The 27,535-nt window shown below is 40.5% G+C and overlaps 2 protein-coding genes across 2 annotated transcripts; one reads left to right on the top strand and one right to left on the bottom strand.

Moving 5' to 3' along the window:
• The first annotated feature begins 675 nt into the window (after positions 1 to 675).
• On the top strand, positions 676 to 5,671 carry crisp1.5.S (cysteine-rich secretory protein 1 gene 5 S homeolog). Its single transcript, NM_001089125.1, is given in 11 exon segments — positions 676 to 732; positions 1,415 to 1,531; positions 1,955 to 2,045; positions 3,456 to 3,540; positions 3,542 to 3,575; positions 3,577 to 3,581; positions 3,584 to 3,586; positions 3,589 to 3,601; positions 3,739 to 3,833; positions 4,801 to 4,889; positions 5,544 to 5,671. Coding segments are annotated over 11 exon segments (717 nt in total).
• Positions 5,672 to 15,284: 9,613 nt separating this feature from the next.
• crisp1.3.S (1 S homeolog) lies at positions 15,285 to 25,077 on the bottom strand. The gene is made up of 8 exons (XM_018264818.2): positions 24,974 to 25,077; positions 23,582 to 23,642; positions 23,090 to 23,209; positions 21,623 to 21,713; positions 20,699 to 20,844; positions 18,825 to 18,919; positions 17,031 to 17,119; positions 15,285 to 15,688 (listed from the first exon to the last, which is right to left on the bottom strand). The coding sequence occupies exons 2-8, from the start codon at positions 23,636 to 23,638 to the stop codon at positions 15,561 to 15,563; spliced, it is 726 nt and encodes a 241-aa protein (XP_018120307.1). The 5' UTR covers positions 23,639 to 23,642; positions 24,974 to 25,077; the 3' UTR covers positions 15,285 to 15,560.
• Between the last annotated feature and the right edge of the window lie 2,458 nt (positions 25,078 to 27,535).

Raw genomic sequence — 27,535 nt, 5'->3', positions numbered from 1 at the left:
AGGATAAATATTGGTATTGACCTTTTTACTTAGACAGTTATACAGGGAACTCTGAGTATCACTTTTGTATTATAAGGGATAATGTACCCCCTACTGTAAATGATAAGGATATTAGAAGTCACTGAGGGGTTGTTCTGTGACCATATAAAGGCACAAGGCTGCAGGCTGAGTTATACAGGGAACTCTGAGTATCACTCATGTATTATAAGGGATAATGTACCCCCTACTGTAAATGATAAGGATATTAGAAGTCACTGTGGGGTTGTTCTGTGACCATATAAAGACACAAGGCTGCAGGCTGAGTTATACAGGGAACTCTGAGTATCACTTATGTATTATAAGGGATAATGTACCCCCTACTGTAAATGATAAGGATATTAGAAGTCACTGAGGGGTTGTTCTGTGACCATATAAAGGCACAAGGCTGCAGGCTGAGTTATACAGGGAACTCTGAGTATCACTCATGTATTATAAGGGATAATGTACCCCCTACTGTAAATGATAAGGATATTAGAAGTCACTGAGGGGTTGTTCTGTGACCATATAAAGGCACAAGGCTGCAGGCTGAGTTATACAGGGAACTCTGAGTATCACTCATGTATTATAAAGTATAATGTACATTTCACCAAGCATTAATAGTAAACAGTTTCATTCATCTGCATTTTTTTTAGGAAAATGATACTGATTGCAGTTCTCGGTGTAATGACACTTATGATACAAGGAGTTGAGTCGGTATGTAATTGGTCATTGTTTTATTTCTATACCTTTAGTTCTAGGCGCACAACTGGACCCCAGCAAAAGTAACACAGAAACTCATGATGAAATGTTCCGTAGAGTCCAATTAGTTTATTAGATTATTTATTTAAAACTAGTAGGCAACTAATTAAATCTCATTGGCAATGTATCACTGCTGATATCAGAACTAATACAATTTAGCGCCTGTAACTGAATCCCGCTCTTCCCTCTGTTACACAGTTCCTTGTCTATAGCTTGTCATATACTTTACATTAAATAAAAGCTAAAGATTTCTCAGATCACATGCAGCTGCTGTTCAGCAATTAATGTTGTAATGAGCAAATGTAATTGGAAAAATAGCAGGGAAACAAATTAAATATTTGTTAAACTTCATTGTCGTATCAGTTTCCATTTCTATAGGCTCCAGAATAGCAGCCTATAGAAATAGAGAATAAATCCTTTATCTCTGGCACTAGTATTAGATTGCCAGCTCTTTAGTCTGTGTGTCAGGAAAATGTGGTACACAGCCGTGTGTATGTCATTCATAAAGACATGAAGAAAAATAAACATGATATGTTATAAATAATATAAAAAATCCACCAAGCTGCACTTTTTTGTTAAAATGTTTTTTGGTTTTTTTAATGAATGACTCGAAAATTCATCAATCGCTTTATTTCAGGCTGGGATTTCACTTTCTTTATCGACTGATATTTCCACCGTCAGACAGACCATTGTCGACACCCACAACTCCTACAGGAGAAATGCAAATCCGACTGCACAAAACATGCTGAAAATGGTAAGGAAATAGGAGGGAATAGAGACTGTGAATGTCAACCTCAGGTCTCATAATCCCTCTGAAAGAGTAGGGAATGATAAAAGAAGCCTCTCCCAGCTCACCGTTAATATCTGGGAAGGCTGCAAAGTCCTCAAGTTTCCCCCAGAGCTTCCATTATAGTTCCCAAAAGTATGGACCGCAGCCCGCACTCCAAAAAGTTAATAATAGTCTATTGGTTTTCTTAAAAATAGGCAAAAGGATCAAAAACCTAATGCATTTTGGGCACTGGCGCCCTTAATCATAGGCAGAGGGATTTGAGGTCTTTCCATTGAAGAAGAGACAATATTGAGCATGCTCCCATATATAACACTAGATCCAAATATTTCTGCTCAGTCAGTGTTGCAATTAAATGTTTATCTTGCTGTTTTCCCTATTTTTCTGTAGATGTGGAATGAGGACACGGCACAGAATGCGGGGAATTGGTCAGCAACATGTTCTTTCACTCATAGCACATCAAATCAACGCACCATTCCAGGTAAGTTAAAGATTCTGTTGCGTGCGGCTCGACCAAGATATATTGGTGAGATTTAGGCAAAAGTTACTCATAAAAAAAAAAACAGTTGGAATAAAATAAAATATAATTAATGGTTTGATACAAGCACAAGAGGTGTATTTTGGGCAGTGCCAAGGAGGCCGTCTAGTTCCCTTACCCCCTAACACTACTCACAGCTCTACTCATCCACCCATTTGGCTCATCCACCCCATTGTCCCATCTGAGGCAAGAGAAATAGGTTTTGGGATTGGTAAAGGCCACGGACAGATAAGAACATCATAGTAAACGTATAGATAGATAACATGACAGCTTTACACATTGATTGGCTTATTACAGATTTTTACTTTGACACATAATCTTAGGGCCACGTGTCTTGCCAACCACTGAACCCAAAGGGTCAATTGGGGAAGTGAAAACAAGCAACAAGATGCCAAGGTCTTACAGGACCCCTGCCCACAGACAGATCACTTAGCAGTCAACCCTATTGTTGTAAATTAAACCTGGATCAAAGTAGTGATGAGCGAATCTGTCCTGTTTTGCTTCAGAAAAAATTTCACGAAACGCTTTGAAGTCCATGGGCGTTTTTACGCACATTAAAAGAAATGGGTGTTTTTTTCTTATGGGCGTTTATTCACTGCAAATTTTCCCACAGCAAATTTTTGCTGCAGTTTTGCGAAAAAAATCGCACATGGCAAAATTCGGAAATTCACAGCGATTCCATAGCTGGCAAATTAATTCGCTCATCACTAGATCTAAACTTCCCCACTTCCCTCCAGCTGTGACAATAACCCATAAATACTCCTGACCCCCCTTCTTACCTGATTATACCCCCAAATTTATATTCCTGTCCCAATGCTCCAATATACACAGTGGAGCAAATGTATTGTCTTTTGAACTGATGGATCCACCAGGAAGCCTAACACATCCATCTACTTTACAACTTATCCTGACTGTCAGGAATATAATCTTGACAATGGTTTGAGAAGTTGTTGCATTGGCAGTCCTATTCTATCACCTGAATACTTGCACCCCAAGTGGTTTTTCAGCACCCCTCCCCCCACAACACTACTTGATGAACATTAATTACCTATTAAATGTGTAAGCCACATACAGTAGAACTACATTACTGATACTTTTCATCGAGATATTGGACCTTGTGCAATCAAGAGGATAGAACTAGTGGTATTACTATTGAGGACTCTACTCCGTCAGGACCCACAGGAGATGGTGGGGGTGGGGGAGACCTGTGATTCAACGGGGGGTGCTGGTCCTCCTTAGTTGCTCTTCTATCAGCAGCCCTCTAATATCAGTTGTGACCAGTGGGATCCACTTCAAAGTCCAACATTCAACAAATTTCTATTTGTGCAAAAAATAATCCTGTGAATTGTTTAGGTTTCAACTGTGGAGAAAATATTTACATGGCTACATATCCAGCCTCTTGGGAGGAAGCCATTCAAGCATGGCACAGTGAGGGCGACATTTTTCAATATGGAGTGGGACCCACTGTTGCCGGAAAGACCACAGGACATTATACCCAGGTAAGATACTTAATAGTGTGTCAGACTCGTATTGAGATTCACAAGAGACAATACCCATATCTTAGTTGGCTGTTGAAAAATACTAGACAGTTAAGATCAGTTAAGGTTATTAATGGACATATTTTTTACTCTTACAGCTCATGTGGTACAATTCATACATGGTGGGATGTGCTGTCTCCTACTGTCCTGCAAACTATTTCCAGTACTTATATGTTTGCCAGTACTGCACAGCGTAAGTGAATATTTTCATTCTGGAAACTGCCTTTACCTTTTCTCTGACCAAATAATGGTTTAGGCAGAAGTCTCAAAACATTGACCTCGGCGGCCCCTTAAGTAACTTGGAACAAGGACAGTGGGGAGAATGCCTATACAGTGCCTGACCATGACTTAATGACCCATGTTAATTGGTCACCAATGTTTTATTATATCTGTGACCTTGTTATAAGCTAAGGGGGGCCATAACCAAAGTCTCACTCTAAGGAAGGTTTAAAATGAAAAAGTCCAACAACTGCTGTAAAAGATGTCAACCAACTCCATATGATGAGATAATGATCCAGTCCTGACATTTTAGAGACCTTATTTCAAATAACTATCGTGTGTAAGTGGAATTTAGTCTTCAAAAAATCCAGGACTGGGTCATTATCACCCTCACGACATGGGGTTAGTTTGATATCAAGTTTGTGTGTGTGTGTCTAGAATCCTACTAGAGGCTTAACTAGTCCAGTAATTGCCAAACTGTGTGGCTGAACAACCTGGGGGTTCTTGTAGCACTGAGGGGGTTTGAGTGGATCACCAATATTTTCCTGTACCAGTCATCCTGTTCTGAGCCAAGGGGCACCTTGTAGCTGTATGTTTCTGGCTTTAGCTACTAGAGGTCTGGATCACTTGTTGGTAGGGATAGAGGAAGGTATTCCCTATAATGACTACTATTGGCATTATCTAGTGAAGTCTCTGCAACCAGGATCCTCACACTGCACCTCTTAATAATAATAAAAATAATAATAAAAATAATGACAGTGCTGAACAAATGTTGGTTCTTCAAGATCAACTTGAACCAAAAGAGTCCAACAACATTTAGATTCTAGAAGAGACCCAGGAATTTCTTAGGGCTCCTTACTTGCTGTGTATATCATGAACCCCAATCTCCAATGTCCTGTCCATAGTCTCCACTTACTAATGATGTTTTCTTACAATTTTAGGGGAAATAATGTTAATACCATCACAACTCCATACAAGTCTGGTCCAACGTGCGGAGACTGTCCAGGAGCCTGTGATAATGGCCTTTGCAGTAAGTTTCTGTTGTTTTGGTGCCAAAACTTCCTTTAAAGTTCATTCTTGTCTTCCATCCACTGGCCATGCTGGCTTCTGGTTGTACAGATCCTTTTTTGTTTAATTAACTAGTACTTTGACCCATGTCTGTATATTTGACTACGATTCTTGCTGCATGACTTGACTTTTGTTCCTGTATTGTCCACCTCTGTGCCAGATCCTCTCCTGTACCTCATTTTATTCAGTCTGATTCCTAAAGTTAGTAGGTTCCCAGCTAGAAAGTTCCAGGGCCCCAAAAGGGCATTGATGAAGACCAGGGCTAGTTGGGGCTTCTTGCTTTACAGAAAAGTCAGACTTTTAGCAGCAAGATTTCCAATGAATTCCTGAATGCTACAACTTCACAGCTCACTTGTGTGTCTACATGGGGGTCTAAAAAGGTTATTTTGTTAGGCAGGACAGTTCTGGATCATGGTCCCAAAAAGGAATGTTTTTTTGGAAAATGTATTGAATTTCAGATGAATTTGGGGTACCATGGTTTAATTTGACATATAGTATAATGAGTGAATCAGGGAATGCAGTTCAAAAAGTGTCCAGGTATTTTTATATGCAAATATTTGAAGGCATAGTATAAAATAAGAAGCATTTTTTACAGAGCATTTGTTTTCTTTTTCAGCCAATTACTGCCCATATCAAGATCTATATACCGGCTGCAGTAATTTCATCGCCTATTGCAATATCATTCCAATGATAAGGGATGGCTGCCGCGGCACATGTCTCTGCAGGAACAATCAGATCATATGATTGGAGAACTTTCATTGGGGAGATGGGGCTATTGGGTGACAAATAAGTTGTTGTCATAAAACAGTTTTAATTATAAATATATACTGTATGTATCTATACGGGTAGATGTGTATAATGTATATTAAATGTATTGGTTTCTGGAACTGGATACAGTGTTTTTACTGATGTCATAGCTGCAATATAAACAACTAGAACAATAAATGGACCTGGATTGGTTCATTTTTAACTTAATGTCAGTCCCAGACAAAGAGGATATAGGGAAATAACATTCAGTTATAGGGTTTTCCATTGGTAGAGGCAGTGGGTGAGCATAGTGTAGCCCCATTGGCAGTGTAGATGTTGTATGTAAGTGCTCACTGGAGCGAGTAGTCCCATGTGACGCCACGTTTAGATGACACCCCTTCTGAAAATGGAAGAGCCATAATGAATTTAATACTAGAGAGGATGTAGGTCCAATAATAAGTCATTTGTGAAGTTGAGATGGGGATCCTCTCAGTGAGAATGGGTCTTGCGCAGAGCCCTGAAACCAAGAAGTATCAATTCTGGACAAATATAATAATTATAATATTTTTTAGTGCAGTTATATTTCATTATCACTATCTGATCTTGAAAAAGGCAGGAGTTTCCAGCCCTGGGAGCCCATTTAAGGCCTCCTCTCCTCCCACTCATTGTCAAATGAACCCGATCTACTGACTGTCAAACTGGATGATACTTAAGGGCAGACAGTAATAATGCAGTCTTGGTTCATATTCAATCCCTGAACATGTGAATTACATATAAGCATGCAGACTTATATATAACGTGTGAATAACATATAAGCATGCAGACTTATATATAACGTGTGAATAACATATAAGCATGCAGACTTATATATAACGTGTGAATAACATATAAGCATGCAGCTGCAATAGAACAATGAATGCAGCAATTTGGTTGGTTGCCATGGGTTTCTGCCCATGACCTAATTTGCCCAGTGTTGATAACTGACCCCCAGTATGTTTATGTGGTGCTTTGTTGGGTCTCTTAATGGTTCATACATTAGATAGGCATAAGAAGGGGTTGGATGGTGTTTAGCAAGTGAGGGAATACAGGGATATGGGAGATAGCTCATAGTACAAGTTGATCCAGGGACTGGTCCGATTGCCATTTTGGAGTCAGGAAGGAATTTTCCCCCTCTGAGGCAAATTGGAGAGGCTTCAGATGGGTTTTCGCCTTCCTCTGGATCAACTGGCAGTTGGGCAGGTTAAAAAATGTAAAACGGTTGAACTTGATGGACATGTGTCTTTTTTCAGCCTAACTTACTATGTTACTATGAATCACAACTTAATTAGGGAGAACCATGTCCATTATCAATCACTTTATTTCTGCACTGACTCGTATCCCCAGCTAAAACACTAAGCATTGCCCTGAGACGCTACTTTCTGTTTAAGTGACAATAAACGATGCCTAATGAATAGGAAACATTTTCCTTTTAAAGATGTGACAGTGGGAAAACCTGCCAGACCAGTTGATGCAGAGAGTGGGGCTACTAATGGCCAATAATTGTGCCACATGTTGATTTCCTATAGAAGCGACTGATGTGTCTCTTTGCAAATCTGTTGTCAAAGAGACACATCTGACATCTCCCCTTCACCTTCCACCCAACCTCTCCCTCTTGCCGGCAACTTGATACTACGGCTTAAGAGCTGTCCGGACTGCGGTGGCGCAGCGCGTCTTGCGTGGCGTGCGCACATCGATGACGTCACTGACGCCGATTCGATCATGCGGCAGATAGTTTTCTAGGTAAAACATGGGGAGAATATGCCTTCTCCCAGTACAGCTACTGCTCCCATGTTTCTCCAAGCTTGTTCTCCACGTGATGTGTCCATTTCACAATGGATCCTATTATCATTGGGATGTGCTGAGTTTCAGAGAAGGGAAAATAAGAGCTGAGAACTGTGTACATACAAAGGCAGCTTTCAGGTCTCAGTGGCTCTGGCTCATCATTGCTGAGTGGTGGGGTGTCAGGGTAGAGCTGCTGCTGCAAGGACACAGGGAGCATGATCACCAATTCATCAGTCCCGCCTCTGATGTCATCAGCCCCCCAACATCACCAGCCCCTCCCCCGGACATCACCAGCCTGCCCCTGATGTCATCCTCCCCGCCCCTGACATCATCCACTCCTCCCCCTCCCTGCTTTCACCAAATTGGAAAGGTGGCAACCCTAGGTGTGCATCATGGGAAGAAAGAGGGGGTGCACATGCCCTGAGGAAGCCGAGGGGTGGGAAGGTGGGGTACAGTGGCAGTGAGAGTAACAAATGCCTGGACCAGGGGTAGGTGAAAGCAAAGGTTTGTGCCTTGCACCCCTTCATGTTGCACCCTAGGCACAGGCCTCTTCTGTATCTCTATAGTTCCAGCCCTGACCCCACTAGTTAGGGACAGGGACACAATGCAAATAACCCTACATGCCATTATTAGAATTTCCCCATGCATCATCATCATTTATTTATATGGCACCAGCAGGGCTTTACATTTATTTATAACAAACAGGGGTCTTACAATAAACTAACAAACGAGGGTTACTGATTAAAAAATAGGATGAGATCACCCTACTCGAAAGAGCTTGCAATCTAAAGGGTTTTGTTTCGCCACGTTTGGCATTCCTTGGATTTTCTTCTTGTATTCTGCTTCACTGGAAACATTGCTTTTTTGGGCACCTTCCCAGTAGTAATTCATTTGGTGGATTTTAGCAAAGCTTTGCCACTCTCTCCAGATGTCCGCACTTACACTTACTTACTCTTACACTTACACAGCCGGCAACATCAATAGGAACAAATTAACTTTTTTAAAGCCAAGCACTAGAAATGACGCAATCCTGACTCCTGACAAATCTGCATATCCCCAACTCTGCTGGAATTATGGGGAAAAACATTGCATTATGGGGGAAACGTGAATTTAATACATAAGGTCCTATAATATCCAAGAGCAGAGATGCCCAGGAAAGGGGGGGGGGCGTCTCTTTTTGACTCCAAGACCAGTCCCTGGAACAAGCGTGTACTGACTGTAATGTGCTAATTGGACATAAGTGAAAATACACTTTTTCGGAAAACAGATTTGCAAAGAGGCAATGCTTAGTGTTTTAGCTGGTAGCACTAGGAATACTGGTCAGTGCAGATGGAATGCGAGTGCTAACGGATGCAGTTCTTTATAATTTGATACAATTAAGGCAAAGTATCCAATAAACATACTGTGTATATGGACAGGGCATGGACTATATTGGCAATAGTTTTCCCCCCTACTGTAAATGATCAGGATATTAGAAGTCACTGGGGGTCATTTATAAAGTTCGCGCTGCGCATATTTTTTGCAAATTATTGTATTGTGCATGTTTTTTCCTGAGCGTTTTTTTGCGAATTCGCATTGTGAATAAATTTTCGCAAATGGCACGCGAGCGCACCCAATGTGCGAGGTTGTTGTGCGCGAAAATAGCATTGACAGCAACTTAAATTTGCATTTTGTGAAACTGTTTTGCGAATATTTTATCCGCCACCAAAGTTGTGGCGTAATTGAGTCGCAGAGTGTGCACATAAATATTCGCAATTTGTGACATATTTAAAAAGCTCCTATAGACATTCGCATTGCGAAAAAAAAAATTCGCAATTCTGTTTGCACCCTCTTATTCAGCTTTATAAATATAACCATGCGCAGGGCAAATATATTCACTTTGCGAACCAATCTGCCCTGCGCGAACTTTATAAATGACCCCCACTGAGGGGTTATTCTGTGACCATATAAAGGCACAAGGCTGCAGGCTGAGTTATACAGGGAACTCTGAGTATCACTCATGTATTATAAGGGATAATGTACCCCCTACTGTAAATGATAAGGATATTAGAAGTCACTGAGGGGTTGTTCTGTGACCATATAAAGGCACAAGGCTGCAGGCTGAGTTATACAGGGAACTCTGAGTATCACTCATGTATTATAAGGGATAATGTACCCCCTACTGTAAATGATAAGGATATTAGAAGTCACTGAGGGGTTGTTCTGTGACCATATAAAGGCACAAGGCTGAGTTATACAGGGAACTCTGAGTATCACTCATGTATTATAAGGGATAATGTACCCCCTACTGTAAATGATAAGGATATTAGAAGTCACTGAGGGGTTGTTCTGTGACCATATAAAGGCACAACGTTGAAGGCTGAGTTATACAGGATTGTGTAGTGTGGCCTTCAATAAACAAGTTCTATGGTTAAGTTTTGCAGTTCTCCAGTTCTACAGAGAATAAAAATGTCTCCAGCTCATCTGCCCTTTGTGTAACGCCTCTCCCAATTTCTCTCTCCCAGGCATCCACACTTATTTACTGTCCCCTCTCCTACTAGAGCTGGAGAACTGGGCAGGGCGGAGCCGCGTCACCCCTTTAATGCAAGTGTTCCTTTTCCAGAAATACTAGTCTAACCAAAATACAGGGAGGCTATGAAAGGATTCACTGCTGCTGGCTGCCAACTACTGCATACAGTACATCCCAATATTTGAAAAAGTCTAAAGACTCTCTACCTTGCACCTCCTGCTGTAGCTAAATTGCCAACACCAACATCACCCAACAGACACTGGGAGTTGTAATTCAATATTGGAGTTGCAGTTCAATATCAAGTTCTGCAGCCTGTTTTATGGGTAACAATTATTAAATGCTGCAGCTAAAGACCAGGAACCTCAGAATGTATTATGGATAATAAAGGGTACAGGGAGTTGCAGCCTACTGAAAGAATATGCAGGTGGTATTATAGATTGGTAATTAGCAAAATATGATAACTTTGTATAAATATATAAGGGGACCATATAATAATCTCTCTAATGATTTATTTACCAGTAGGTCTTTCCAGCTGACACAAGGTCACCCATTCCGATTAGAAGAAAAGAGGTTCCAGCTAAATATTGGGAAGGGGTTTGTTACAGTGAGAGCTGTGAAGATGTGGAATTGTCTCCCTGAATCAGTGGTACAGGCTGATACATTAGATAGGTACAAGGAAGGGTCGGATGCTTTATTCACCAGTAGCTCCTCCCAGCAGACAGGAGGGAGCCAATGAGATTAGAGGAGGGAAAGGGGTGTTACAGGGAGAGCTGGGAAGTGAATCAGGGGTACAGGCTGATACATTAGATAGGTATAAGGAAGGGTCGGATGCTTTATTCACCAGTAGCTCCTCCCAGCAGACAGGAGGGAGCCAATGAGATTAGAGGAGGGAAAGGGGTGTTACAGGGAGAGCTGGGAAGTGAATCAGTGGTACAGGCTGATACATTAGATAGGTATAAGGAAGGGTCGGATGCTTTATTCACCAGTAGCTCCTCCCAGCAGACAGGAGGGAGCCAATGAGATTAGAGGAGGGAAAGGGGTGTTACAGTGAGAGCTGTGAAGATGTGGAATTGTCTCCCTGAATCAGTGGTACAGGAAGGAAGGAATTTTTTTCTCTCTGAGGCAAATTGGAGAGGCTTCAGATGGGTTTTTATACTTATTTATACAGATAAAGACAAGAGGTCCTCTCCACTCCACCATTTTAAATGCATTAAGGAAATTAAGACATATGAAGACATGGCCTAACGTGTTTCCCAACAGGCACGAAATGTGTTAGGTCATGTCTTAATATGTCTTAATAAACTTTTTTAATTTTTTTTTTATATTTTTTTTTTTACTTGCTGCTTGATCAATTTTTGGAGGAACTCACATTCTTGGCTTTATTGCCATCTTAGAAGTTCTCATCTGTACTGTCTAACAATGAAATAGGCCAAGTCATCCTGCATATAAATAGGTCTTTGCAAGTCCGATAGTTTCACCTGGGTGTCTGCTCTAATTTGTAATGCAAAGATACTGTGCTGGCAGTTTCCCCCTCATTATACAGTAGAATACAGGGGTAAATAGATACAACAAAAGATTCCATTAACTATAGTTTATTCACTGTACTAGGAGTTTCATTCTACCCCCCCCTCCCCAGAACATGTATATTGTACAGCTATGGGACCTGTTATCCAGAATGCTTAGGACCTGGGTTTTCCAGATAATGGTATTTCCATACCTTAAAAGAATGGTTCACCTTTAAGTTAACTTTTAGAATGTTAGAAAATATTTTCAATATTTGCCTTTTTCTTCTCTTTCCAGCTTTTAAAATGGGGTCGCTGACCCCATCTAAAAACATATGCTCTCTAAGGCTACAAATTTATTGTTATTGCTCCTTTTTATTACTCATCTTTCTATTCAGGCCTCTCCTATTCATATTCCAGTCTTTTATTCAAATCAATGCATGGTTGCTAAGAGATATTGGACCTTGGCAACCAGATGGCTGAAATTGCAAACTGGAGAGCTGCTGAATACAAAGCTCAATAACTGAAAAACCACAAATAATAAAAAATTAAAAACAATTACAAATTGTTTTAGAATATCCCTCTCTACATCATACTAACAGTTGACTTAAAGGTGAACAACCCCTTTAAAGCATACTGTACCTCCAAACATTGAAAGAGGGACAAAAGGATCTGCAGTGCAAAGTGTGTCAAAATGTTTTTGATCATGCTGCTTTTATGGCCACATCCCTAATTACCATGTTCATTTTGCAAAATTTGGCAGATTATGAAAGTTTGAACACATTTCTGGGAGTTGTAGGACCATGTTAGATGTTTCCCACCAGTCTGACCAGCAAGTAGTCAAGGAAGTTGTCAGGAGAAAGAAAGAGGCTGCTCTGATGTTCTTCTGCTTAGGAAAGATGTGAGAAATGTTTCTAATTTTATTCCTAAGCAGAAGAACATCAGAGCAGCCTCTTTCTTTCTCCTGACAACTTCCTTGACTACTTGCTGGTCAGACTGGTGGGAAAATGACCAGCAGGTGGTGCTGTTGTAACACAATTCATTCATATTAACAGTACATGTATCCCTTAATATCTTGCAATTATAAAAATAAAATAAATGTACGTTGCAAAAGTTCTTAGAATAGCCCCCTCATCAATTTTACATTCACTTATTTGAAAGGTTTACTTATCCTTTAGAATTGTCAGAATTGATATTTGATATTGAATTGATACTAACTGCTAATATTTTACAAATGCTGCTGACAAATGAATGAGTGCTGGACAACTGGACATGGCAGATAGCAATATGGGACCTGTTATCAAAAATGCTTGGTACCTGGGGTTTCCGGATAAGGGATCTTTCTGTAATTCATATTCTAATGATTTTAAGTCTACTAAAAATCATTTAAATATAAAATAAACCCAATAGGCTGGTTTTGCCTCCAATAAGGATTAATAATATCTTAGTTGGGATCAAGTACAAACTACTGTTTTATTATTACAGGGAAAAGGAAATCATTTTTAAAAAATCGAATTATTTGGATAAAACTGAGTCTATAACCTTTCTGTAATTCTGAGTTTTCCGGATAACAGATCTTTCTGTAATTTGGATTTTCCTACCTTAAGGCTACTAGACAATCTTGCAAACATTAAATAAACCCAATAGGCTGGGGTTTATTTATTAGGCTGCCTCCAATAAGGATTAATTATATCTTAGTTGGGATCAAGTACAAGCTACTGTTTTATTATTACACAGAAAAAGGAAATCATTTTTCAAAAATTGGATTATTAGATTATAATGGAGTCTATGGTAGATGGCTTTGCAGTAATTTGGTTACAATATAATTCTCCTACCGCACACCTGTAGTTCACTAATCCTGCAAGCTGGCGGTGCGTTCCTTCCGTTGACCCGGCCGGGTCCCTTAGCAACCAATGTGTAAATGAAACGGATCCGCACACACAACGATTAATGCAGTCGGGGATTATCCCCTTTTATTCAGCCACCAAACATCAACGTTTCGGGGGGGAAACGTTGATGTTTGGTGGCTGAATAAAAGGGGATAATCCCCGACTGCATTAATCGTTGTGTGTGCGGATCCGTTTCATTTACACATTGTTTGCAGTAATGTGGAGCTTTCTGGATAATGAGTTGCCGGATAATGGATCCTATACCTGTACTGATTGCCCAGGATGGAGGGTGGGGGATGGTGATTAAGGATGGCCTAAAAGGTCAGGAATAGGCTGGGGAGCCTCCACTGGAACTTTGAGAAGATTGAAAAGAAATCTGAAGGAACCAGCCTGAAGCCACCTGCACAATGTACAGTACTTCCAGATTTCATGGGGAGGAAAGATTTACTCCCAATTTGGGATTCACTCCCATAGTCTTGGCACTATCACATAACCTCCTGGATATTAGATGATATATTCTGACAGTTGCTATAATGATAAAGAGTAATGATTCATAGAGAAACAGCTTATATTTTGGAATTTTCTTCTCTCTCTTACATATTTCCCTTGGTAATGTGCATCTATTGAACTATAAATAGTGAGAGGCATGAAGGGGGCGGCAGCTGCAAATTTTGACTGGAAACTCCTCTGTTTAATTTATTTTTCTGGATTTTCATTTTAGTGACTGAAAAATACTTAAAGTAGTGATCCCCAACCAGTGGCTCGTGATCAACATGTTCATCCATAACCCCTTGGATGGTGCTCTCAGTGGCCTCAAAGCAGGTGCTTCATTTGAGGCAAGTTTTGGTTGCATGAAAACCAGTCCTATTGCCAAATAGAGCCTCCTGTAGGCTGCCAGTCCACATAGGGGCTCCCAATAGCCAATCACATCTCTTCCTTGGCATCCTCGGGAACTATTTTCATGCTTATGTTGCTCCCCAACCCTTCTTACATTTGAAGGTGGCTCATGGGTGAAAAATGTTGGGGATCCCTGTAGTAAAGCTATTTTGCTCAATGGACCCTTACACTCCAACATGGACCCTCCCACATGACAGAGATGTGTGTGTTGTACTGGTGGGCTTCATGTTTACTAAGAATGGGCACCAGGTTTCTAACCAAAAAATAATGATTTAGGGAATGGGAGAATCCAGATCCACAATAGAATTTAGGGCCTCTAGATCCCCTTAACGTAGTATCAAGTTCTTCATCTTGACACTCCAACTTCACAAAGAACTCTTAGACTTATGTCTTCTCTACTCCTTTAGAATTCTTATTATTTATCCATTTCTCAAAGGCAAAGGCCAACTGAACTTGATATCACATCTTCAGTGAGGCTACACCTATGGCTGTTGAACATTTTGAGGTCAGGTCCCTGTTGAAGGTCCAGCCTTTGGTCTACTCCTTGTTTTAGCTCATGTAATAATATTGATATTGGTAATTCAGCCTTAGTTTGTAAGAATATCTAGGACAACAAATATACATTGTCAACAAATCTCACTCTAACTGACCTTCAAGCTGGACGTTCAGGTGTATGTAGTAGAGCAAACCCTTTCCCCCAATTCTAAGCCAGTCTTTTAGACTCAGCCCTACCTTCTCCTGCTCCAAGACCACCGAAGGGGCCAGGCTCACAGTTTGGGGACCACTGGGCTACACTAAGCAAATGCCATTTTATTTACCAACAAAGTGTGTTGTTACTGCAGCCTAAAGCTATTTCCCTATGTTGCTTACTGATAATAATACACATTTTTATTTAGCTTTTGAGGTCATAAGGCTCATTTCGGAACCCAATTAGAAGTGCTACAATAGTAACATATTTGATTTGGGGGCTGACATAGGCTTGAGAATTTTGTAAGGCAAGACTTTTTTTACTTGTAGGCTTGTGACATAAGCAATAACCATGTACCCAGAGCACAATAAACAAAATAGAAATCAAACTAACCCAGCCATAGATATATATTTGTATAAGAAGAGCTGACATCTATTGCATACATTTCCATGAATCAAACTGATTGTGACGAGCATAAATCATCTTTAATATCATTATTATTAAAACTACTTCAGCCGTTCTTTCTCAATCCATTCTTCTGATTGGTTCCTCAGCAGCCCCGGCCGGACAGGGTTGGATATCAGATGATCTGGTTGTTGGTGCAGAGACAGGTGGCCTTGCAGCCGTCCCTTATGGAAGCAATACTATTGCAGTAACTTATATAAATCTTACAAGTTGAATATATATCTTGATACGGACAGGAATTGGCTGAAATAGAAAAATGAATTGCTCAGTGAATTCTTAGATTATCAAATCATTGCAAAATAAGAATTATTTTTTTTTATGATCCCCCATGGCTGTGCCATGTTACATTTTCAGGCCCCAGATGCACCCAAACCCCCCACCTGTTTTCCAATAAAACAAACTCGTTTGCCTAAAACTGAACCAGTGACTTTATATAAGGAACGACTGTGCATCTTAAAGGAATTCTGTCATGATTTTTTTGGTGTAGTTTTTATTTCTAAATTACACTGTTTACACTGCAAATAAAAAAAAATTTCATTCCTGAACCAGCAAGTGTATGTTTTTTTTAGGTATAATATTGGTGTGTAGGTGCATCTCAGGTCATTTTGCCTGGTCAGGTGCTTTCAGAAAGAGCCAGCACTTTAGGATGGAACTGCTTTCTGGCAGGCTGTTGTTTCTCCTACTCAATGTAACTGAATGTGTCTCAGTGGGACCTGGATTTTACTATTGAGTGCTGTTCTTAGATCTACCAGGCAGCTGTTATCTTGTGTTAGGGAGCTGTAATCTGGTTACCTTCCCATTGTTCTTTTGTTTGGCTGCTGAAGGGGGGAGGGGTGATATCACTTCAACTTGCAGTACAGCAGTAAAGAGTGACTGAAGTTTATCAGAGCACAGCAAATATAAAGTTCGCAAGGATCAACCCAGACTGCAGATTAACTGCTCAAGCTTTAGTGTTTATTGTTTAACACAACATGTTTCGAGTCTCATGAGACTCTTTGTCAAGTACTTTATCAGAGCACAAGTCACATGACTCAGGGCAGCTGGGAAACTGACAATATGTCTTACCCCATGCCAGATTTCAAAATTAAATATAAAAAAATTATAAAATATATAAAAATTATAAAATCGTCATATCATAAAGAAAATTGTTTGCTTTTTTGAGAAATGGATGACAGTGCAGAATTCTGCTAGAGCAGCACTATTAACTAATGTGTCTTGAAGTAAAAAATATTTCCCATGACAGTATCCCTTTAATGACTCCTGACTTTATTCTTATAATATAAGGTTGTACATCATGTCACCCCTGTCCCTCCTGCTTTCAATAACAGCCCCCTGTGGTTCCTGCAAAACATGACAGTTTTCTAATGACCTCTATGTTGCTCTACTGCCTCCTAGTGTCCGCTGCAGTACATAGCATTGTGATGAACTGGGGCTCATGGCACCCTCATCATCATCCACCTGCGAGATGCAATATCAGGAAGGTCTTGCACATGTAGAGCCTTTAATATTGCTCAGATTTATATTGCATTTCGGTCGCCCCATGGAAAAAAGAGATAATAACATAGACCATGTGTGTTCAACTTACTGCAAAGGAAATTATCACAGGCTCCTGGACAGTCTGTGCACCTTGGGCCGGATTTGTATGGGGTGTTAATGCTGCCGGCCATGTTTCCCCTAAAATTGTAAGACAGTATCATTATGAATAGGAGCAGAAGACATTATGGAGTACTGCACATTATACCAGGGCCGGGCCAAGCCCATAACATAGGTGTAAGGAAGGGGAAGCAGAGGGACCATATGGGGCAGGGGAGGGAGGGACAGAGGAGCGAGGGGCGGTAGGTGAGACCTGCAGAGGAGAGCAAATCTGGACTAGGGGTAGGCAGAAGGATCTAGTACAGGCACCTGCCCAGTGCCCCCACAGCGTTGCGCCCTGGGCAGGTGCATCTTCTACCTACCCCTAGTTCCGGCCCTGCATTAAACTCTCAGTAGTAGAGTCCTGCAGCGGGTCAGGTACCCGGGGTTACCCGAAAAAAAGTGGGCACCCTGCAGGGTTTTCAAGTGCAGGTATAGATGCAGGTCAAGGCAGGGTCTCACCTATATTTCTTATCTCGTGTATATTATCTATATTTTATTCCTTTTAAAAAAATTTTAAACATTTTTCTGTCCCCACCCACTTCTGATGATGTCACTTCTGGTGGTCAGCGAGTCACGGATTGGATTGCGTATAAAGCAGTTGCGGGTCAGTTTGGGTAGCGGAGCCAATCAGGTAGATATGTGGGCTGTGGGTTGCAGGTCAGGGTCTTAAAAATTGGTCCAATGCCAGACTCTACTCAGTAGACCTATTTTTCATAGAACAGTCGCAAAATCAAAAGTGGGGCAAGGGATAGAACAGGGGCATGGCTGGGGTAGATTGGGGGCATGTCTTAAATTGTCCTATATAGGAGGGCTTAAATGTTGGCAGGTATTGTACTGTATAAATGGTGCTCTACTAACTATATTAGGCATGTGCTGCTACCAGGGCCGCCATCAGGGGGCCACATTGGGGTACAGCTGTACCGGGCCCAGGCCTAAAGGAGGGCCCGACTGTGCTGCTCTTTCCAAATTAGCAGGGCCCCCTTGACAGCATGTAAGCAGAACCCGAAGCGAGATCTCCAGAAGAGCAATGAACAGAAGTCCCAAAAATGTGAAGACCCAAAGTCTCAAAGACCCAAAAACTTGAAGACCCGAAGTATTGAAGACCGGAAAACCCAAAGACCCAAAGTCTCGAAGACCTGAAAATCCAAAGTCCCAAAAACCCAAACACACAAAATCCCAATGACCCAAAGTCCTGAAAACCCGAAGACATGAAAACTCGAAGACCCGCAGCCATGAAAGGAGCTGAAGGAAACAAGGAAGAAGGACAAGGAAGAAGAACCTGAGGTAAGGTCCACTGTGTTATTTTATTAAATCCCTGGCCACCAATGTAATATTTTAATATTCTGTAGGCCCATGGCAACCAATGTTTATTTAAAATATTCAATGGGGCCCCTGACCACCAATGTTTTTCTAAACTTGTAAGGGGGGGGGCTGGCCACCAATGTTTTTTTCTAAATTGTAGGGTGTGGTCCGGCCACCAATGAAGTTTTTTTAAAACTTTTATGGGGGCCCCTGACCAGCAATTGTTAGCACCCATGTTTGTGTGGCTTTTTTTATTGTGGTGGGGGGGTCTAGGGCGGGGCCTGTGTTGGTGGGTTTGTGGGTGTGGTGGGGGGGTTTGTCTTTAAACCTCTGCTTGGATTCCAGCCTATAATACACATATTGGGGCTCAGCAGTCACTGGCTGAAGAGAATTCCCTTGAAGATGATTTGGTCAAAGATAAGGAACAAAAAGAATCACTTACGCTGGGCAGTACTGGCAAACATAGAAGTATTTGTATGTGCTTTGAGGACAGTAGGAGACAGAGCACCCCACATTGTAGGAATTGTACCACATGACCTGTAAGAATAAGCAATATATAGATTAATATCCCATTCATAACTCATGTGATTACTAGCCTTCCTATTCTTGAAACTATACCTTAATGACTAATCAACGTAGACTTTTGCTGGCAACATCATAGTAAAAGTCATAAAAGTAAATTTTTAAAGCAAAATACGCCTTTAAAGCTTGTCAATAGCAGCAATGATCCAGGACTTCAAACTTGTCACAGGGGGTCACCATCTTGGAAAGTGTCTGTGACACTCACATGCTCAGTGGGCTCTGATTGGCTGTTGAGAAGCTAAGCTTAGGGCTCGTCACTAATTATCCAGCAGAAAATGAGCTTCCCTGGCTGTAATATAAGTTGATGCTACAGATTTGCTGATTATTCAATTCTGATGCTAATTGCACTGGTTTCTGTGCTGCCATGTAGTAATTATGTGTATTAATTACTAATCAGCCTTATATTGTGACATTTCTATTCTATGTGTACTGAATATTGTGAGTGGGTCCCTAAGCTCAGTAAGTGACAGCAGCACAGAGCATGTGCAGTGAATCAGCAGAAAAGAAGATGGGGAACTACTGGGGCATCTTTGGAGACACAGATCTTTACTGCTAAAGGGCTGTGGTTGCCTTGGGCTGGTACAGAAGCACAAAACATCATGTACAACATTTCTACCTACTTCTTTAGTTAAGCTTTAGTTCTCCTTTAAAGGGTTCGCTAACCTTTAAAGGAGAACCAAACCATTGCTTTTAAAAACCTCTACCCCACATTGGTACCCCTCACTGCTCCCCCCCAGCCTTGGTGGTACCTTTGATAAATGCCCCTAACTTTTTACTTACTCATTTTGTATTATTTTGGGGGTTTTATGTATTTTATTCAAATTAATGCATGGTTGCTACGGTTCACCCTAACAACCATGCATTAATTTGAATAAGAGACTGGAATATGAATAGAAGATGAGTAATAAAAAGCAGCAATAACAATACATTTGTAGCCTTAGAAAACGTTTGTTCTTTATATTGGGGCCAGTGACTCCTATTTGAAAGCTGGAAATAAAAAGGCAAATAATCTAAAAAAAAAAACTATAAAAAATAATGAAGACCAATTGAAAAGTTGCTTATAATTGGCTATACCATACTACAAGTTAATTCTAAGGTGAACTACCCCTTTAAAAGACCAGTAACAGCATCATTTAAAAAAAAAAAAAAATTATTAGTATGCTACGAAAAACCAACACATATTAAACTTTAAAGTCTCTAAGTCTTTATTAAGAAACTTGTGCTCCACTTCAGAAAAGGCGATCAGCGAACCATAGCTCGATTTCTCCTCCCTGCCTTCCTTATAGGAAATAGCCAGGGAGGAGAAATCAAGCGCCACACGATGGATTGTCGCCCTGTCGCCTTTTCTGAAGAGGAGCGCAAGCAGAGTTTCGGTAAGTTATTTCTTGATAAAGACTTTAGCGATTTTAAAGTTTAATATGTGTTAATACTATACTAACAACATTTTTTTAACACCTGTTACTGGTCTTTTAATACATTCAATTCTCTATCTCCCCATCTAGTGGTCAGATTACTTCATTACAGCATAAAAAAACTGGGCAGCTTATAAATGGCCTTTACTCAAAGTGAGGTGGGGTTTGAGGGGCGGTTAATAAGGGGTGTGGTCAAAATGCCAGATTTTAAGGCTGGTGTGGGTATAGGAAAGTACATACATAAATGACATTTTCAATCAATTCTTTCTTTTGGATTCTAATAAGAGCCCAGCACATATGAATACACCGGTGAATGGCTTACCTGGGTATAATGCCCTATAACCAGACCAGAAGATTTAGGGCCTACTCCATATTCAAAGTTTATGTACTCATCGTACCACGCTTTAATGGCTACATCCCAAGTGGCTGGATAGGAAGACATGAACAGATTTTCCCCACAGCTGAAGCCTAAAAGATTGATAGAAAACATTTTTGTGCAAACAGGTAAAAATCACATGGTCCCACCAGACCCCCATGTTCAGTATTGCTTAGCACTTTAGCCAGTAGATCTGTGGTGTTTATACAAAGGGCCTGTAGGTGTCACTGTGCACAAGAGTTATACTGTGTACATAGTACTTTCTAGACTATTTTAATATATTAGAGTTGAAGTGTAATGGCTGCATGACTCTGCTAATAAAGCACTGTTATACTCTACTCATACTCGGCTACCAAAACACAACACAAATCATAGGATTGAAACCCTTGGAAAAGGACCCAGTAATCTATTTAAGGGGAAAAGAGGAGAAGAGCCAGTGGCGTAACTAGTTGTTACTGGGCCCCATAGCAAATTCAATTTAGGGCCCCAAAATATTTATAAGTTGGCCTATTTTACCAAGATATGTTAAAATTGCTAATTAATTAGGGTCTCACTGGGCCCCCTACACTCCTGGGCCCCCCTGCAATCGCAGGGTCTGCTTCCTCTATAGTTACGCCCCTGAGAAGAGCCTGAGAAGAGCCTGATAAGCCTATGACTAACCCAGGCCTAATGAGGCTTCAGTCTGTTCTTGGTTAGGACTAGATAAGGGGAGTTTAATTCCTCTGATCAGGGTTAAGAGGTCTTGGAAGGACTCGGCTCTGTGCATGGGGGCGGGGGCATTTTCAATGGTGGGCGTGGCTTAAACAGGCAATGCAAATGATACAAATTCAGTATTTTATTGCAAATCCCAGAATTTCATGTTTGTTTTACCAGGAATTTTGCGTTTATCTGAAGTGCTGTGAGACATGCTGCAGGTCGCTGACCAGTTGCCTGCATTTTGTGCCGCGTCTTTGTTCCAAACCTACGTGGGGGAAAAAAAAAATTCAGAACTGGTGATCGTTTAACAAAAGAGTCAGTAAAATTCTAACTGAGGCAAAAGACCAACTGCAGGACTGCACTCACTGAAGATCAATATGTGGCACCAGTTAATCACGGCAGCGTTTGGCTGGGGTCCCAAAACATTTTGCACATTGGAAATTATTCCTTAAATGTTTTGGATTTCTATACCAGTCTAAGGTCATAACAGTCCCTTAAAGGAGAACTAAAGCTTAACTAAAGAATTAGGCTAGACATGTTGTACATGATGTTTTGTGCTTCTGTACCAGCCCAAGGCAACCACAGCCCTTTAGCAGTAAAGATCTGTGTCTCCAAAGATGCCCCAGTAGCTCCCCATCTTCTTTTCTGCTGATTCACTGCACATGCTCCGTGCTGCTGTCACTTACTGAGCTTAGGGAGCCACTCACAATATACAGTACTCATAGAATAGAAATGTCACAATATAAGGCTGATTAGTAATTAATACACATAATTACTACATGGCAGCACAGAAACCAGTGCAATTAGCATCAGAATTGAATAATCAGCAAACCTGTAGCATCAGCTTATATTACAGCCAGGGAAGCTCATTTTCTGCTGGATAATTAGTGACGAGCCCTAAGCTTAGCTTCTCAACAGCCAATCAGAGCCCACTGAGCATGTGAGTGTCACAGACACTTTCCAAGATGGTGACCCCCTGTGACAAGTTTGAAGTCCTGGATCATTGCTGCTATTGACAAGCTCAAACTTTAGCCTCGTGCAATAAGTTCACTATATAAAATATGCCATTTTTAGCCATATTCATTGTAGGGTTTAGTTAGTCCTTTAAGATCTGTGCCTCCAGTGGCTGCCTATCTTCTTTTCTACTAATTCCCAGCACATGCTCTCGGCTGCAGTCAGTTACCAGAGCCCACTCCCGATATACTGTATATACAGTATTTAACATAATAAAAGGCTGAGTACATGGCAGCATAGAAATCAGTGAAACCTGCATCAGAACTGATTAATCAGTCTGGTAGCAACAGCTTCTATTACAGACGTGACCTCACTTTCTGCTTGATGATTTCACACAATCCCTAAGCTCAGCTTCCAATTAGCAGCCCAGAGCCCACTGAGCATGTGCAGTGCCGCTGACCCACAAAAGATGCCTAACATGATCCAAGACAGGGAGCTGCTGGGGGCAACTTTAAAGGGCTGGATCATTACTGTTATAGGACTGCTGAACTTCTGGGTTGGTACAGTAACTTCTAAATATAAAATAGGGTTAATAGCCATAAACCTTTTTTTGCTTTAGTTTTCCTTTAAAGCCAGTGTTGCTTAGGGTGCACTGTGATTCCTGAGCTTAGGGTTGTATTTACTTACCATTTTCAGCATGTTCTGGGCAGTGGGAGACGCATTCCTCCTGTAGGCATTGTGAGCATCAATAATGATCTGTTTGACGGTGGAATTATCAGCCGATATAGAGGAAAACGGGGGATCCGCCTGCAAAAATGATTCAGTTATTCAACAAATGGTCAAATGCAGAAGTTTTCCCAGCAGCTCCTCTCCATCTATTGCTATGAATGTTGTATATCTCTATATCTAGAATTTACTTACCATGTCAGGTAAGGCACTAATTTGTCCTATTTCATAGAGATGCATTTACTACTACAGGTGCTGAAATTAGCTTTATTAGCAGTTAGAAAATAAATGCAGAGATAGTATTGGTTGCCACCTATGATACTATCTCTTCCCCAGTCTCTATCTCACACATATATTAAATGGACATTGATATATATATATATATATATAGCTGCTGCTGGAGTCCTGTTGTGTGACAAGGACCAAGAATATAATAATGATCCGGTCACCTACCGACTCAACTGCGTTTTTCATGAATGCCGCAATACACAGGGCCGCAATCAGCATCATTTTCCTGGTAAAAATAAATGAAATTGTGTTTTAAGCAGAAGTTATATTAAAGTTTGGTTTCTATAAAACCTACAGTATGGGTAAGTGTGCAAATCGGATCAGAATAGAAGCATGCCCGGGTAAAAATCAATGCCGTCCAGGAGCATAGCCTAAAAATATTTTATTTTTACCATTGCAAATGTTGCCAATATAGTTCACACACACCTTTATACTAGAATTATATATACTCAGGACCCATACCTTGTGTTGAGTAATGGCAACTGCCTGGGCAATAAATCCGACCCAGTAGTAGATAATGGATGGTACAGTAAGGGAGGGGGCCTGGCATTTTATAATAAACATGGGATCTGTTATCCAGAATGCTCAAGGCCTGGGATTTTCTGGATAATGGATCTTTCCTTAATTTAGATCTTCATACCTTTAGTCTACTAGAAAATCATGTAAACATGAAATAAACCCAATAGGCTGGTTTTGCTTCCAATAAGGATTAATTATATCTTAGTTTAGATTAAGTTTAAGGTACAGGTATGGAACCTATTATCCAGAATGCTCGGGACCTGGGGTTTTCCGGATAATGGATCTTTCTGTAATTTGAATCTTCATACCTTAAGTCTACTAGAAAATCATGTAAACATTAAATGAACCCAATAGGCTGGTTTTGCTTCCAATAAGGATTAATTATATCTTAGTTGGGATCAAGTACAAGCGACTGTTTTATTATTACACAGAAAAAGGAAATTATTATGAAAAATGTGGATTATTTGGATAAAATAGAGTCTAAGGGAGATGGCCTTTCTGTAATTCTGAATTTTCTGGATAAAGGGTTTCCAGATAACAGATACCATACCTTTACAATTAAAAAAATACAACCCTGTACATATGTTGGTGCTCTATAAATACATGTTAATAATAATAAAAATAATAATAATAATAAAATAATCTTAAGGGGGAAATAATTGATGGTTACTACTTAATGAACAGAAGGAAAGAAGAAGGCTACTGCAAAAATACTGTATATAAAATATCTAGGGATGAGCAAATTTGTCGTCTGATTCAGCCCTATGATGCAAAAGAAAATGTGGAGGAAAAAACACTTATTAACTGCAATGTATTTGATTGCATCTGTTGGAATTTCGCCATTTTGCTGATTTTTTTGTAGTTTTTGCAAAATAGGGGCAGTTGTACTCATCACTATGTAGATATATATATATATATATATATATATATATATATATATATATATATATATATATATATTTATATATATATATAATAAAGTATTTAGGAGTGAAGGTCAGTGGAGTAAAGGAAGGGAGAGAATAAGAGAAAATATACCTGTGTGCCGGTAGCAGGTGCTGCTCAGTTTCTGTGAATAGATGTGAGTGAGATGCTGAGGAGGAGGCTGAGTATAAATAGATAAAGGGGCAGCCCGTAAACTCTCCCAGGTATGTCCCCTGTTCATATCACGTAAGGCTTTTTATACGCCACATTCCTTAGCTGTGCCTGAGGGCATGTCTGACATTAGGAAGGGACAGGGACAGTGGGTGTCTGTCAGTCTCCGTGTTGTGCAACTGAGACAAGGTGCAGCCGTGACCCACCCTACAGACCAGGCCCAGCCAAGTGCAGTTATTTACACCCCCCTTAGTGACTGCACCAATGCGTGACATGGGCCAATATGACAGAGAAAACACAGGCTGCACTCACACATTCTGAAATAGGGGGAGACCAGTTTTTGAGCTTGAACAGCAGAAACTCATTTTGCATCGTTTATGAAGTATCCACTAAAAGTGGCCACACGTGGAGCAGATTTAAGATGCAGATTGTGGTCCTTTAGAGTGATTCGCCAGCTTATCTGCCCATGTTTGTGGCCCTCCAACAGGCCTCCCTGATCCATACCTGGCCAAAAATCATCCAAATATCAGTAGGTCAGGCTTGATTTTTCTGTCGGATCAAGGACTGCATCGGCTGATTGACATTTCATATCCCCTTCATTGTTATGTAACTGTTTGGCCCTACGGCCACACAATCACATTACCATGATATCGCCCACACAAGATGGGCCTTAATTCTTAATTATGGAGAATAAAATTTAGAGACTCCGGCTCTACTACCTCTGTGGGTCCAGGCTTCTGCCAGCCTCTTCTGATGTTTCCTGGTCCTGCTGGGGGAAAGATTCCTACGGTGTATGACCACCTTTTTTATGATCACTTGGTGCTGAGATGTGGGCCTGTGTCTGAAGTGTTAATCCCAAATATATATATTTAAGCATTAGGACATCCACTTGTTGTGAAAAACTCACCAAAGTAGAAGTGCGGCCAAGGTGCCCTGCCCCAGGCCCTCAGCTCAAGGGAGTGGACAATCTGTGCAAGACGAATAAAAAGGATTAGGAAGCCACATGTACTGTAGATCAGACTAAAGTTGTTGGTTAAAAAGTATAAAAATCGTTATTTAAACAATCTTCTCAAGCCTTACGCGTTTCGTGTGCCTCAGACACTTAATCATAGGCTGTGTCTCAAGCAAGAACAATTTAGGTCATTAGGATAATGGCAGAGAACCATCTGATCAGAGCAGACCCAACTGTCCAATGTAATAAGTGTGCCCACATATGCCAACCTTTAAATAGGTTGGTGGCAGGAGTCCAACATCTTTTGGGGTAGTGAGTAGAGCAAAATCTGTCATTATCTGACATCTGTCATATGACCAGTTTATTGACCAACTGCCGTTCGTATGGTCAGTCACGGAGATGTATTTTATCAAGATGACAGAGGGAGGGTCCGTTAATAATCTAAATTTAAGGTTTACAACAACATTTAATAAGCAGACTATTTCATATTTGGATATTAGACACAGGGCTGATAGTTCAGAGGTTATAAAACAACCTTAAATAGAGAAAAATATGCATGAAATGCATTGTTGAGTGTAGATTCAGAAAAGAGCACATTTTGGGTCCTGATTTGGTACCATATTGTCTGTTTGGTATTGACCCGGCCAGTCCTTGACTACGTTCCATGTTCCCCATTTTCTAGTTCACGTTTGGGTCCCTTGCCTGCCCAGAACTATCCCCTTGGTCCTCTCACATTAATTCCTGGTGGCATCTAAGTAGCAGAGGGCTCCTCCCGAAGCCAAAGCGTGTTGCTATAGGCAGACGTGTGAGCCCAGATCAGGACCTTGGGGTTTGCTCTGGGTTATGAGATACCTTACGTTACTGTAAAGAAATGCAAGAAAAATATATTGTTGAAAATAAGTTTTCATGAATGGTTTTCTGCATTGTTGAGACAACACAGGTTTAAGGTCATTAGAAATCTGGTATGTGGTTTTGTTCTGTTCCAGAGAACAATCGCTATTTAGCCGACTGAAAATTTGCTGCAGGCAGAACTGGCCTGCGCCAAGTCTACCATGTCACCCGGGATTCCTATAATATCTTTGTACAGGTATGGGATCTGGAAATGCATTATCTTAAATCTTGAACTAGTGGAAGGCCACCTCTCCTAAACGCCTACATTTAACCAAATAATCACAATTTTAAAAACATTTTCCCTTTTTCTCTGTAATAATAAAACAATTTCTTTTAATTCATCCCAACTAAGATATAATTAATCGTTATTGGGGGCAAAACAATCCTGTTGGGTTTATTTAACTTTGAAATTTTCACCCAAGCACAAGTTGCTCCTTTATCAAGCTTTAAATAGTTTGTGCTGGAGTTGGAAAAAAGGGAAATTGATGTCATTGTTGCAGTATAAATGTAATTATGTCATTAAAATGTAATTATACAGCTGCATTGTCAATTTTTTCGAGTTACTTTTTTGAGACTGATCAGTTGAAGAAAAAAAAATTAATAAACGAGATTGGAATATTTCAGCACTTAAAACCTGACAAGCATTTATATGTCAGATATCT

The sequence above is a fragment of the Xenopus laevis genome, chromosome 5S, assembly GCF_017654675.1.
Source record: "Xenopus laevis strain J_2021 chromosome 5S, Xenopus_laevis_v10.1, whole genome shotgun sequence".
Taxonomy (NCBI): Eukaryota; Metazoa; Chordata; class Amphibia; order Anura; family Pipidae; genus Xenopus; species Xenopus laevis.
The sequence above is the reverse complement of the archived record's forward strand: the minus strand, read 5'-3'. Positions and strand labels throughout refer to the sequence as shown.

Coding starts and splice junctions, on each gene's coding strand:
- crisp1.3.S (XM_018264818.2), bottom strand. CDS start 23,638: ATGATGCTGATTGCGGCCCTGTGTATTGCGGCATTCATGAAAAACGCA. Junction 18,920..20,698: donor TTATAGGGCATTATACCCAG/GTAAGCCATTCA, acceptor TTATTCTTACAG/GTCATGTGGTACAATTCCTA. Junction 15,689..17,030: donor CTGTGATAATTTCCTTTGCA/GTAAGTTGAACA, acceptor TTTCTATTTCAG/CCAATTCCTGTCCGTATCAA.